Source organism: Culicoides brevitarsis, chromosome 1 (genome assembly GCF_036172545.1).
Source record: "Culicoides brevitarsis isolate CSIRO-B50_1 chromosome 1, AGI_CSIRO_Cbre_v1, whole genome shotgun sequence".
Lineage (NCBI taxonomy): Eukaryota > Metazoa > Arthropoda > Insecta > Diptera > Ceratopogonidae > Culicoides > Culicoides brevitarsis.
In genome coordinates, this window is record NC_087085.1 from 39,827,056 (window position 1) to 39,841,947 (window position 14,892).

Sequence of the window (14,892 nt, forward strand, 5' to 3'; positions counted from 1 at the left end):
AAAAAGAAAATTTTAGAAAAAAAAACTTGGGAGAAAAAATGATAAATAATGGTTAAAAAATGTTACAATAAAATATATTTAAAAGAAGAAACAAATAAAAATAAATTAATAAAATTAAGAGAAACAAGAGTTACAAATGCTTAAAGAAAGAAAAGAAAAATATTATTAATAAACAAATAAAATAATAATTAAAAAAAAAACAGAATAGATGAAATAAAAAACAAACAGAAATAAAAATAAAATATTAAAATGATCTTTAACAAGAAAATATTTTTTGTGTTTTTTTCATATCAAAAGAAGTGAAATTGATTAATTTTTGTAAGTATTATTACCTTTTAATAAAAAATACATAAATATTTATTTTACTAAAAATAAAAAAATTTTATTAAAAATAAATATTTAAAATTTTAAAAAATAGGTAAAAAAAAAGTCAAATTAAAATTAAAAAAAAAATATTTTGAAATATTTTATTTTATAAAATTTTAATTTAAAATTTAAAAAAATATAAAATTTAAATTAAAAATTTATTTTTTTAAATTTTATTTTAAAAATCGAGTAAAAATTATTATTTAAGTTAAATTTTTAATTTTTGTATTATTTTATTAAAATTAGAAAAAAAATTATTTAAACTGTTTTAATGAAATATATTTTAATTAAGGTTTAATTTCCTTAATTATTAAAAAAATTTCGAGAATTTATTTTTAATTTTATTTTTCTTACAAAAAATACTTTATTAAATTTTTCATTAAAACTTATTTAATTTTTTTTTATTTATCATTTTTTGACGAATTTTCGTTAAATTCAAAAATAAATTTATTTAATAAATATTTTATTTAAATTCCGTACTCACCTGATTCAAAATAAAATAACAAAAAATTTTATTTTTTTTTTCAATTAAAATAATAATTTATTTACATTTTTATTTTTCTCATATTATTTGTCTTTATAGAATATCACAACAACGGATATATTCTTTTACAACAAAAAAAAAGAATTTTTTCTACAAAAATCTACGAAAGAAACTAATAAATATTCAACAGAAATGAGAAAAAATTGTTAGTCTAAAATTACTTAAAAGATTTTACAGAATTAAATTATTGTAGTCGAGATAGTAAAAGTTGGGATTCATTTGATGATAAACGTAAGGATGAAAGTAAAATTCAGGACTGTATCGTTGGTAATATTTCAAGTGCATTTTATGCAAATAATCGTTGTAGCTTGGCTGAAGTTGCGTTGGCGTTGCAAGAGTTGTCGCAGCAACAGGCGGGAGCTCAAGACTCTTTGGCTGCATTACCAATTTACTGAGAAGAGAAATTTTTATTAGTTGAAATTTTTTTTGTGAACATTTTTTTTGTTAGTAAATAGTCATCAGAGGAGGTTAAGAAAAAAAAAGTTAGTGCGGAAGTGTAAAAATTAATTTTTTCATAATTCATCCTTAATTTCTAATTTAATTTCTTCGACAGTTCCAATTATTTTGGGACCCTCCCCGCTCCCATCTTCGTCATTTTTATCGTTATCTGGGGTAAAAGTAACGGAATCAGACTCACTGAAGGCCGAGCTACGTTTCGCTCGAATAATGTACTCTTCGGTTTCGCTCGCCGATGGATCAGGATTCGCGAGTGTTATGCGAGATCCGCTTGCTTTTTTGCTAAAATTTGAAAAATTGTGAATTTTTTGCTGTACAAAGTGCTTTGCGAGTGATAAAAAGCAAAAAAAAAATAATTTTTTAAAAATATTCTTACCTATCACGAGCATTCATGGAAGCTTCAACATTCAAACTTCGGGGTTTTCTAAAATCGCATTCGACAGTGAAGGCAGAATCTCCCGGCGTGATGAGTTCGGGATCATGTTGAACGACAATGACGTTTGAGTAAAGATCGCCATCTTGAACTGTTTGACATTGCGTGAGAGGGAATTTCATTCGGAGAGTTCGTTCGCCCTTGACGCCTTTTGGTTTGACGAAACATGGCTCAGATTGTTTGTAGAATGAGCCGCGAGTGTAAAGAACTCCGTGGAAGTCTTCCTCAGTTTCGAGTGTCACGTGCATGGAGTCGGCGCCGCATTTGAGATGAACTTTGGCAAGACCCTCGGTAGATGGCGCGATTTTGAAGGCGTCGCCCAAGTCTTGTTCGAAAATTTCTGAAAAGAGAATTATTTTTGAGAATTTTTTTTTTACGGATTAACAAGAAAAATTTTCGAAAATTTAAAAAAAAACTAGAAAGATTTTCGAAAATTTAAAACATGACAAGAGCAGATTTCGAAAATTGACAAAAACAATTTTCGAAAATTTGAAACTTGACAAGAGCAATTTTCAAAAATTTGAAACTTGACAAGAATAATTTTCGAAAATTTGTAACTTCACATTTTTGAAAATTTTAAGCTTGACAAGAACAATTTTCAAAAATTTGAAACTTGAAAAGAACAATTTTCGAAAATATGAAATTTGACAAGAATGATTTTCGAAAATATGAAATTTGACAAGAACAATTTTCGAAAATATGAAACTTGAAAAGAATGATTTTCGAAAATATGAAATTTGACAAGAACAATTTTCGAAAATATGAAACTTGAAAAGAACAATTTTCGAAAATATGAAATTTGACAAGAATGATTTTCGAAAATATGAAATTTGACAAGAATGATTTTCGAAAATATGAAATTTGACAAGAATGATTTTCAAAAATATGAAACTTGACAAGAAACGTTTTCGAAAATCCAAAACAAAGAATAAAACAAAAACAAAATGAGTCAATCAAGGTAAAAGATTTATGACATCATACACAAAGGAAACATATTGGACTAATGCCCTATTTTATTTTCATCAATGGACTCATTCGTTGTTTTTGTTTTTGTCGGTTTCTTTTTTCTCTCTTTTCAGTTTTATTTCATTTTTACTATTCGACAATCCTCTCCTCGCGTATTAAAATTCAACAAATTTGCGTAAATCCCGTATGCCGCTCAATCCATCGATTCTATTTTTAACGCGATTTCGGGAGAAAAAAAGACTCAAAATTCGCTACAAACACACACAAATTAAAAATAATAATTTTCATGAATCAATCTCGGCACAACGACGTGCAACCTACGACGACGAACACTTGCAATAAACATTATTATTACTGAGAATTTTCTCTGTTCCGACGTCAGTTCTTCAGTCAGATTTTTCCTGTCGTCGTTGTTGGAAGAAAAAATTCAATTTTTTAATCGTCCCACGTCACGAAAAATTAAGAAAAAAGTGCATTAAACTCAAAAAAATAATTAAAAGTGACAACAACAAAAATGAGCTACGATCGCGATAATTACATTCGCCCGTATGACGATCCTCTGCCGAAGCCATGGAAAGCTTATTTCACCTTGCAATACGTTTGCATCTTCATTGGCATGCTCTTTTTGGCGGATGAGTCATTCCAAATTGGACAAAAATTAAATCATGTCCTCAGTAGTCAACATCTCGAGAATGAAGAAGCAGACTTTATGGCATATCGGGACCTTCCGATTATTCTAAGTTTGAGGATACCTGCTCTCGTTGCTGCTTTATTTTTGATGTTTGGAGCGAGAAAAGTAAATTTTTATAAAAATTTTTTGAAAGTTCTTCAATTTTTATTTTTTTATTAAAATTTAATTAAATTTTGTATTAATTAATTTTTTTTTTCTGAAAAAATATTTGTTTAATTAATTTAATTTAATTAATAATTATTTTTTTAAATTATTTTATTTTTTTCAAATTATATTTAAATTTTTTTTTTTTTATTTAATTTAATTTTTTTTCTCATTTTAATTAAATTTTAATTATTTTTAAATTATTTTAGGCAAAATCAACCCTCATCGCAGTATTTTTATGGGTAACGCTGGAAGTTCACATTCTCTTCTTTATTTATATTTTGTACAAAGACATCAAAAAATTACCGCAGGAAAATTTGGAAGTAATTATTCCAATTTTCGGTGAGTAATGTTTAAATTTATGACCTTTTAACGAGAAAATAAATTATTATTTGAATTTTTTTTATTTTTTTTTTCAGTAATAAAAGTAATTTTTTGGTGGGTGGTTAACATGCATCATAATGATTTAAAGGAAAATGAGCGGCAAGCAAAATTAAAGCCAATACGTTTAGAGACAGCTGTGTAAAAATTATTAAAAACCAAAAACAAAAAACGGAAATCGGAGTGCGCGATGTGAATTACGGGCCATGTTAATTGATATCTGGTTTATATCATTTTTTTCTTCGTTTTAATTTTTTTTTTTTTTGCTTGATGGAATTTTAGACATTTTTAATAACTGAAGATGAGGTCTGGTATGTGATTTTGCGAAAAAAAATGTGAACAAAAAATTTAAAATTATGATTTAAAGTGATTCAAAGTTAAAACAAAAAGTAAAAAATAAAATAAAAGTTAAATTAAAAGTTAAAAAATTATTTTTTTCCAAAAAATCAAAATAAAAAAATTAATAAAAAATTAAATTGAAAAAATATTAAAATAAAAATTAAAATAAAATAATAAAAATATTAAAACAAAGTTAAATAAATATAAATTAAAAAATTAACTGAAAATAAATTAAATTTTAAATATTAAAAAATACAAAAAAAAATATTCAAAAAATTATTTTTCATTAAATTTAAAAAATAAAATTTTATATTTCTATAAAATATTGATAAATAACATCACAAATAAAAATAATATAAAAAAAATTATTTCTTTTTTGTAAATTAATTTTTTTCAAAGACCCATAAACAAAAAAATGACTCAAAAACCTTCAAATTACCTTCACAGTTCAAAAAAAAAAATTAATAAAAATCCAACTTGTTACAAATATTTTTTTAAAAATTTTTTATGGATTTGATTCAAATAAATATCTAAATTAACATTCTTACGATAAAATTTTTACACTTGCAGATGTTTGTTTATGAAATTCTCGCAATCCAGACGAAAAGTTGAATGAATTGAAAAACCGCGTGTACTTTAACGAAAGGTCGTGTTTATTCAAAAAATAAAAAAAAACTCGATAAAAGTGAAAATGATTTTTTTTTAATTGATCAAGAGCCGCAAAAATTAATCGATGCAAGTAATAAATACCACAAAAAATAATAATTAAGATAACTGAATCATATCACAGAAAAAAAATAAACAATATACATTTCTTCTTAAAAATGATTTTTTTTTCACTTTTCGTTATTTTCATAAATCACGCACTGTTTAAGAAAAAATTAAATAATAATAATAGTTTTCGTAATAATGCAACTGCAGTCGTTGCACTCATCTATCACTTCGCGGCGATATGCATTTTTGAACAAACATGCGGCGTGTTGTTTTTTCTCTCTGGAGCGGGATTTACATGCAATTCGATTACTTTTTCGGGGTTACATCATCGAAACTGCGGCATGCAATGAGAGTCATGGACGATTCCAAAGTCAATATACTCTCTGATGAGGTTTGATTGATTGGTTTTGGATGATTTTCGCGCGTGTAATTAAGAAACTGTTTTGTTTTGAAATTTTGATTGCTTGTCATTGAATTAGTTCGTCGCTGGAAGGGGAACAAACGGGTCATTAATTTGTGATTTTTGTTGCTTTCTCTTGATTTGAAAAAATTAAATTTATGGTTTATCGTGTTGAAAAAATTTTTTTTATTAAAAATTATAAATAATAAAATTTTAATAAAAATAATATTAAAATAAAATTTAAAAAAAAAATAAATTAAATTAAAAAATAATACAAAATAAATAAATAACTTGCAATAAATATTATAAATTTTTTTTAAATTAAACTAAATGAAAGTTTCACTATTTAATTATTTTTTTTAATTTAATCAAATTCACTTAATTTTTAAAATTAAAAAAAATATATTTTTAAAAATCTTAAAATAACAACAAATCAAAAATTCACTGAATTTATTTTGTTCATGTAAATATTTATAATAAATTTAATTTTTCTTCAAAATTTTAAATTAATCTTAAAAATTTATAAATTAATAAAAATTTAATTTTTTAATTGTTTAAAAATAAAAAATAAATAATTAGAAATTAAAAAAAAATTAAAATAAAATATTTTGTTTAAAATAAAATATTTATTTTTTAATTTTTATTTTTTTTTTTAATTTTTTTTTATTTTAATTTTTTAATTTTTTAATTTTAAATTTTTATTTTTTTTTAATTTTTTTTTTAATTTTTATTTTTATTTATTTTTTTTTTATTTTTTTTAATTAATTTTAATTTTAAATCTAAATTTATTCTTTGCACTTTTCAGACATTAAATTAAAATTTCTTTCGCCAAAAACTTTTAAAAATCAAAATAAATCTCATTCACAAAACCATAAATTTCCTTTAAAATTTTCCACACAAACGATAAATTTCGTCGACATTGAGCTCGATTCAATTTTCGAACAATTTAATTTAATAAAATTCGTAATTCAACTGCATTTGTTTACAAATATTCACAAAAAAAAATTAATTTTACGAGACGAGATGTAACTCACTTAATATGAGGTAACAATAGAATTGTCATCAAAACAAACGAAAACCTGTTTCACGCGAGGCGTAGGTACTTTTTACTTCGTATGTGAATGACCGTGAACTCTTTCATTGTCTCTCATTGCGTTCATTCTACGCCGCTACATGCTACGAAAGGTGCAAAAGAAATGAAGAAGATGATGCGTGAGTTGTCTTTATACCGAAGAATTTTGATGACGTCACACTTTTATGTAATAAAATTTAAAGTAATTTTACGAAATTGACCTAAAAAGTGGAATTTTTGCACAAGTTGAAGGATTGCAAGACGAGCAACTTCCTTGATCGACACACAAAACGCACGTTTAGCTCATCATTATTGCTAATTATCGCAAAAGTCAAGCGCTTCAAGGCAAATAAAAATGTCAATATCACTTGCGAACGGTCGTAGTTTGATGTAAAATATTACCTTGTCGCACTTTTTTAGCGTTAACAGCAGTTGCGATGCTCAGTATTAAAATTATTTTCCACATTTTTTAATATTTTTTTTTTATATTTTTTTGGCACAGGATTTTTTTTCTAATTTTTATAAATATTTTTTTTATTTAATGATTTCGAGAAATTACAGTTAATTTTTTTTACTGCAACTTCTTTTCGCAAGAACAGTCAACACTTAACTGAAGTCTTGCTTGTGAGTGCTCGATCACTTATACAGAAAAATTTCAGCGGTAAGGTGTGTTGCGTACCACTCATACGACGGCATGGCGAGGCTTGAACGGTATTTGTTGTCTGTGGAGTTGTTGTTGTTTTGGTTTTGGATTATTATTATGGTTGAAGTGCATGTCTCGTTGTTTTGCTGATTTTTATCGCGTTTTGATTCGATTTATTGGATTTTATCTGAAAAATTGAATAAATAAAAAAAAGTAAGTTTATTGATCGATATGATGATAATTTTTATTTTTTTTAATTTAATTTTAAAAATAAAAAAAAATATTTGAATTAAATAAATTTATTAAAATAAAAATTAACAAATAAATTTTAATAAAATTTAAATTTTGAATTAATTTCAAAAATATAAAAAAAAAATTAATAAATATTTTAAAATAATTTTTTTTATAAATTTTAATTAAACAAAAATAAACGATGAAATAAATTAATTTTGTATATTTTCATTTATTTATTTTTATTAAAATTAATTAATTTAAATTATTTTTCTTTTTTTTTTAACTTATGACATTTTTTAAATAATTTTTTGATGCAATACAAGGCAATTAAGATTTCCTCTTATTTTTTTCCAAAAAACAACAAAGAAGAATTTTATTACAGATTTGCCATATTTTAACTTTTAAGTCGACTAAGACGTCCCTGATAATTATTTTGATCTTAAATGCGACTTTGCATTAAGTAAACTTCGGAAATATTTTAAAGCAAAAATTATAAATTTGTTAATTTATATTTTTTCCTATTATTTTTCATTTATTTTAAATTATTAATCTAATTAATTAATAATTTTATTTCAAGATTTTTATTTTTTTTTAATTTTTTTAAACTTTTTTTTTAATTTCTGATGAGCAAAAATAATATATTTTTAAAAAATTTTATTTTAAATCTAATATTTTTTTTTTTTTCAAATTATAAAAATTATTTAAAAATTTTTTTACATATAATAAATTTTTTTTTTTTTTTTTTTGTTCATCAACAATTTAATTAAAATAATAATAATTTGATATTCACAATTTTTAATTAAAAAAATTCAATTTTGAAAATATTTTAAGTGAAAGAATTTGCGTCATCCGATTTTTTAATGAGGGCACATTCAATTTTAATTTTTGTTCAGGAATTTTTAATTCAAGATTTTTTAAAAATATAAATAATTTTATTTTATTTGAACATCTTAAAATTTTTTAAAACAATTCAAAAAATTTCAAACATTTTTTCTTCGCGCTTTATATTTTTTTTTTCAATAATTTCTCTCACTTTATTTAAGGGAACGAGGAAATCACCCATTTCCCCAACCAATTCCGCAAAATTTAACCGAGTGTTACGTAATATTTAATATAATAACATCTCGCTCGCTGCACCGCACCAACACTCGAGTCACCAAATCTAATTATCCGAACCGCTGTATTGCGCCACACAATGTTAAGTTTATTTATTTCATGCATAATTTCTGACATAGACATTGATATCAAGCAAATCGAGTTCGCAGCTCATAAAGGAGGAAAAACTTTTTTTTTTATTTCATTTCCAATATAATAACACACCAGAAACGTGCAATTATAACCGATCGGCAGAGCAATCGATCGTCGTGATATTACTCACCTACAATCCTACATTGCAAGACGAGATATGACTTTTTAATGTGAACACCATAAAAGTAAAAGTGCGGCGAAACTGGTACGATGTCGGCGACACAACTGAGCAATTGCACAAAGCGGGTTCGATATGTTGTAATAAAACGGTAACATAATTTTAGCGAGTAATTTTCTTTTCCGCATCGATTTAATCGACAAGTGGTTGACCATAAATGGACCTGATATGTGATTGATGGTCAATTTACAGGAAATTTTTTGAAAAAGGCATTTTAATGAAAAAAAAATTAAATTTTTATTTAAAAAAAAAAATCGAAAATTATATTTTTAAGGAAATTTTTCATTTGGTATTCAAAATTCATTATGAGTTGATTGCATACTTTTTGGTATTTTTTTTTTTTGTTTTTAAAAATGCTTCTCTATGAGTTTTTTTTCTTATTTTTTTTTATTATATTGAATATTGAGTTTATTTTATTTTAATTTAAGAAAAGTAAAAAAAAATAATAATTTTTTATCAACGTTTTTTGATTTTAAAATAAATTTTGAAAAATATTTTTTTTTTATTTTAGCTTATTTTGGTTAAATTTCTTAAAGATTACTTATGAATTGTTTTTATATTTATTATTAATTATGAATTTTATATATATTTTTTTTTAATTGAAAATTTAAAATTTTCTTATTTCGAAGTTAAATTTAAAAAATAATATTTATTCAATTTTTGTTTCATAAAACTGATCAAAAACTGATTTTCATTATTTTTTTAATTTTTTTTTTTTAATTATTTTTAAAAAATTTTAAAGATAATGACGAAAAAAATTTAAAATAAAATATTTATCAAAAAAAAAAAAAAATAAATAACCCAATATGAATAGAAATAAACTTTAGAAAATATTTAAATTTTAGGCATAAAACTGATCAAAAAGTGATTTTAAATTTATCAGCATTTAATTTCAAATTGATTTTTTTAATTAATGAACTTTAGAAATTAATTAATTGATTTTTTTAATTCGTTTAAATTTTATTTTAATTAAATTAAAATTAATTTAAAAATTATTAATTAAAAATCAAAAATAGTTTGATTAATTTATTATAAAAAAATTCAAAATCATTTTCAAATATTTTATCAGCCTATCAATTTACGACTCAAATTCTGATAAAGCAACTCACAATTAATTGATAACTCTCTCATTTTCAGAGAATAAAATAATCATCAATGACTCGCAATTCCTCAGTGTTCATCAAACTTTTGTTTCATAACAATCGCCGGCGATAAATAAATCGCAAAAAACGTAAACAACACCTGATAAGGGCAAAAATTGTGAATTCCTCAAGTATTGTTTGACTTGCAAATCAATTGTTTACTTACCAAAATTTCTCAGAATCATGAATGAGCTCGTCACAAACTCGCCTCTCGTCTTCTACGTGAACGGCAAACGCATTTCCATCGCAAATCCCGATCCCGAAGACCTTCTCGTGCACTTTTTACGCGAAAATCTCCACTTAACTGGAACTAAAATCGGCTGTTCCGAAGGCGGATGCGGCGCTTGCACGGTAATGATCAGCAAAATTAACCGAGAAACCGGAAAAATTCATCATTTCGCGGCAATTTCTTGCTTGACGCCGCTTTGTGCGATGCATGGTGCTGCTGTAACGACTGTCGAAGGCATCGGAAGCATCAAAAATAAGCTTCATCCGGTACAGGAACGACTTGCGAAGGCTCATGGACTTCAATGTGGGTTTTGTACGCCGGGAATTGTGATGTCAATGTACGCTTTATTGCGAAATAGTGACGAAAAACCCTCAATGAAGGACTTGGAAAAGGCATTTCAAGGGAATTTGTGTCGATGTACGGGATACCGACCAATAATCGAAGGATATCGAACCTTTACGAAGGACTTTTCTGAGGGAAAATTCAAAAATCAGTGTCCAATGGGGGAGAAATGTTGCAAAAATCAACTTGGAAATAAACTTTTTGACGAAAATGAGTTCGAAAAATACGAAAATCAAGGTCAAGAAGTAATTTTTCCTCCGGGATTGAAAAATAACAACGACCTTGACACGGAATTTTTACTTTTTAAAGGTCCTCGTGTTGAATGGTATCGACCAGTGACCTTGAAACAACTCAAGAGCATCAAAGAAAAATTTCCTTTTGCAAAAATAATTGCTGGCAATACCGAAATTGGTCTCGAGATGCAAAAAAATTTGAAAAAATATCAAATTTTGATAAATGTTGAGCACATTTCAGAATTAAAAAGCATCAAAAAGTCATCGGAAGGCCTGAAAATTGGAGCAAATGTCACTCTTTCGTCTTTAGAGGCAATTCTTTCAACAGAAATTGATGAAAATCCAACTTCAACGAGACTTTTCAAAGCCATCCGCGACATGTTACACTGGTTTTCGGGAGCTCAAGTGCGAAATGTGGCAACTGTCGTTGGAAATATCGTCACTGCAAGTCCCATTTCGGACTTGAACCCGATTTTACTTGCAGCTGGAGTGAAATTGGAGATTTTTAACCCAAAATCTAACAAAACGATGGTCGTTGAAATGAATTCTTCATTTTTCACAGGATATCGCAAGACAATTTTGGCAGAAAATGACGTCGTTTTGTCATTTTTCCTCCCTTTTAACAACAAAAATCAACATTTTCGGGCCTATAAACAGTCGAAACGCAGAGATGATGACATCGCAATCGTTAATTTAGCGATAAATGTCGAGCTGAAAGACAATTCGAAGGAAATTTCAAGTGTTAAAGTTGCGGTTGGAGGAGTTTCGGATCGAACTCTTCTCGTAATTGATGAAAAATTTACAGAAAAAATTAAATTTCAAATGGAATAACGACTTTTTAGAAGCAATTATTGCGAAATTAAGCAATTATTTCAATGAAAATTTGAAAAATGACGCTCCAGGAGGCGAAACTCAATATCGCAAAACCCTCGTTTTGAGTCTTTTTTATCAAGGATTTCTTTCTATTTTGAAGGAAATTGACGGAGAAGTTCTTCCTCGTGAACTAATTGACCTCTATGAAGGTCAAATCCCGCAAAGTAGCCAACTTTTTGAGAAACCAGATGAAAATCAGGCGAAAAATGATCCCATTGGTCGTCCCGAAGTTACAATTTCCGCTTTTAAATGCACGACAGGCGAAGCGATTTACACCGATGACATCCCGTCGTTCAAAAATGAGCTTCACATGGCGTTACTTTTCAGCGAAAAAGCTCATGCGAAGATTTTAAAAATAAATCCCGACAAAGCTTTGAAACTGGAAGGCGTTGAAGCGTTTTTCAGTGCTGAAAATTTGACAGAAGAGCAGAATAAATACACTTTAGTGCTGGATGACGAACGAGTCTTTAAAGATAATGTCGCGGAATGTAATGGACAAGTACTTGGAGCGATTGTAGCGAAAAGTAGAAAATTAGCACAAGAAGCAGTAAAATTGGTAGAAGTTGAGTATGAAGAGTTAGAAGCAATTGTGACGTTGGAAGAAGCAATTGAACGGGAGTCGTTTTATCCGAATTTTCCGATAAAGTTGGAGAATGGAGATGTTGAAGCTTTGGAAAATGATCCAAAAATCATGAAATTTGAAGGAACGTTTCGAACTGGGAAGCAAGAACATTTTTATATCGAGCCACAGTCAGTTATTGTAGTTCCGAAGGTAAGTTTTATTAAAGAAATTATAACAATTTTTTTTAATTTTTAGATATTTATTTAAAAAATGATTAAAAATGATAAATTAGAGCCCTCTGATAAATTTTTATCCATTTGGAGCAAGATTTGACAAAAATTGCTTTGACACAGTTTTTGACACAGTTTTTTTTGCTCTTGATTTAGTTTTTAAAACAAAACTATGTCAAAGGAAAAAAAATTTTTCAGTTTCAATTTTTTGGCAGTTTTGAGTTGCAAAATGATTAAAAATGATAAATTAGAGCCCTCTGATAAATTTTTATCCATTTGGAGCAAGATTTGACAAAAATTGTTTTGACACAGTTTTTTTTGCTCTTGATTTAGTTTTCAAAACAAAACTATGTCAAAGGAAAAAAAATTTTTTCAGTTTCAATTTTTTGGCAGTTTTGAGTTGAAAAATGTTTAAAAATGATAAATTAGAGCCCTCTGATAAATTTTTATCCATTTGGAGCAAGATTTGACAAAAATTGCTTTGACACAGTTTTTGACACAGTTTTTTTTGCTCTTGATTTAGTTTTCAAAACAAAACTATGTCAAAGGAAAAAAAATTTTTTTCAGTTTCAATTTTTTGGCAGTTTTGAGTTGAAAAATGATTAAAAATGATAAATTAGAGCCCTCTGATAAATTTTTATCCATTTGGAGCAAGATTTGACAAAAATTGCTTTGACACAGTTTTTGACACAGTTTTTTTTGCTCTTGATTTAGTTTTTAAAACAAAACTATGTCAAAGGAAAAAAAATTTTTTCAGTTTCAATTTTTTGGCAGTTTTGAGTTGAAAAATGTTTAAAAATGATAAATTAGAGCCCTCTGATAAATTTTTATCCATTTGGAGCAAGATTTGACAAAAATTGCTTTGACACAGTTTTTGACACAGTTTTTTTTGCTCTTGATTTAGTTTTCAAAACAAAACTATGTCAAAGAAAAAAATTTTTTTCAGTTTCAATTTTTTGGCAGTTTTAAGTTATAAAATGATTAAAAATGATAAATTAGAGCCCTCTGATAAATTTTTATCCATTTAGAGCAATATTTGACAAAAGTTGCTTTGACACAGTTTTTGACACAGTTTTTTTTGCTCTTGATTTAGTTTTTAAAACAAAACTATGTCAAAGGAAAAAAAAATTTTTCAGTTTCAATTTTTTGGCAGTTTTGAGTTAAAAAATGATTAAAAATGATAAATTAGAGCCCTCTGATAAATTTTTATCCATTTGGAGCAAGATTTGACAAAAATTGCTTTGACACAGTTTTTGACACAGTTTTTTTTGCTCTTGATTTAGTTTTTAAAACAAAACTATGTCAAAGAAAAAAAATTTTTTCAGTTTCAATTTTTTGGCAGTTTTGAGTTGAAAAATGATTAAAAATGATAAATTAGAGCCCTCTGATAAATTTTTATCCATTTGGAGCAAGATTTGACAAAAATTGCTTTGACACAGTTTTTGACACAGTTTTTTTTGCTCTTGATTTAGTTTTCAAAACAAAACTATGTCAAAGAAAAAAATTTTTTTCAGTTTCAATTTTTTGGCAGTTTTGAGTTAAAAAATGTTTAAAAATGATAAATTAGAGCCCTCTGATAAATTTTTATCCATTTGGAGCAAGATTTGACAAAAATTGCTTTGACACAGTTTTTGACACAGTTTTTTTTTGCTCTTGATTTAGTTTTTAAAACAAAACTATGTCAAAGGAAAAATTTTTTTTCAGTTTCAATTTTTTGGCAGTTTTGAGTTAAAAAATGATTAAAAATGATAAATTAGAGCCCTCTGATAAATTTTTATCCATTTGGAGCAAGATTTGACAAAAATTGCTTTGACACAGTTTTTGACACAGTTTTTTTTGCTCTTGATTTAGTTTTTAAAACAAAACTATGTCAAAGAAAAAATTTTTTTTCAGTTTCAATTTTTTGGCAGAGTTGAAAAATGAAATTAGATAAAAAAACAAGTTTTTGACACAGTTTTTTTTGCTCTTGAAGCCCTCTGATAAATTTTTATCCATTTGAAGCAAAATTTGACAAAAATTGCTTTGACACAGTTTTTGACACAGTTTTTTTTGCTCTTGATTTAGTTTTTAAAACAAAACTATGTCAAAGAAAAAATTTTTTTTCAGTCTCAATTTTTTGGCACTTTTGAGTTGAAAAATGATAAATTAAATTAGAGCCCTTGACAAATTTCAAAATCCATTTGGAGCAAGATTTGACAAAAATTGCTTTGACACAGTTTTTGACACAGTTTTTTTTGCTCTTGATTTAGTTTTTAAAACAAAACTATGTCAAAGGAAAAATTTTTTTTCAGTTTCAATTTTTTGGCAGTTTTGAGTTACCGAAATGATTAAAAATGATTTAGAGCCCTCTGACAAATTTCATTTGAAAAAATTTTTTTTCAGTTTTTTTTTGGCAGTTTTGAGTTATAAAATGATTAAAAATGATAAATNAGAGCANTCTGACAAATNTNAATCCATTTTGNGCAAGNNNTG

At 26.0% G+C, this 14,892-nt stretch overlaps 2 protein-coding genes across 3 annotated transcripts; one reads left to right on the top strand and one right to left on the bottom strand.

Moving 5' to 3' along the window:
- Window positions 1-1,063: 1,063 nt before the first annotated feature.
- LOC134827215 (uncharacterized) lies at window positions 1,064-7,016 on the bottom strand. 2 transcript variants are annotated; one of them, XM_063839795.1, is made up of 4 exons: window positions 6,909-7,016; window positions 1,743-2,139; window positions 1,548-1,648; window positions 1,166-1,301 (listed from the first exon to the last, which is right to left on the bottom strand). In XM_063839795.1, the coding sequence occupies exons 1-4, from the start codon at window positions 6,970-6,972 to the stop codon at window positions 1,291-1,293; spliced, it is 573 nt and encodes a 190-aa protein (XP_063695865.1). In that variant the 5' UTR covers window positions 6,973-7,016; the 3' UTR covers window positions 1,166-1,290. The 2 variants fall into 2 exon arrangements, with proteins under 2 accessions (XP_063695864.1, XP_063695865.1); XM_063839794.1 differs by lacking the exon at window positions 1,548-1,648 and having other exon boundaries at window positions 1,064-1,301.
- A 3,014-nt stretch (window positions 7,017-10,030) lies between these two features.
- LOC134837825 (xanthine dehydrogenase-like) lies at window positions 10,031-12,457 on the top strand. Its single transcript, XM_063853214.1, has 3 exons — window positions 10,031-11,508; window positions 11,561-12,400; window positions 12,446-12,457. Exons 1-3 carry the CDS (start codon window positions 10,135-10,137, stop codon window positions 12,455-12,457), a joined length of 2,226 nt encoding a protein of 741 aa, XP_063709284.1. The 5' UTR covers window positions 10,031-10,134.
- Window positions 12,458-14,892: the final 2,435 nt, after the last annotated feature.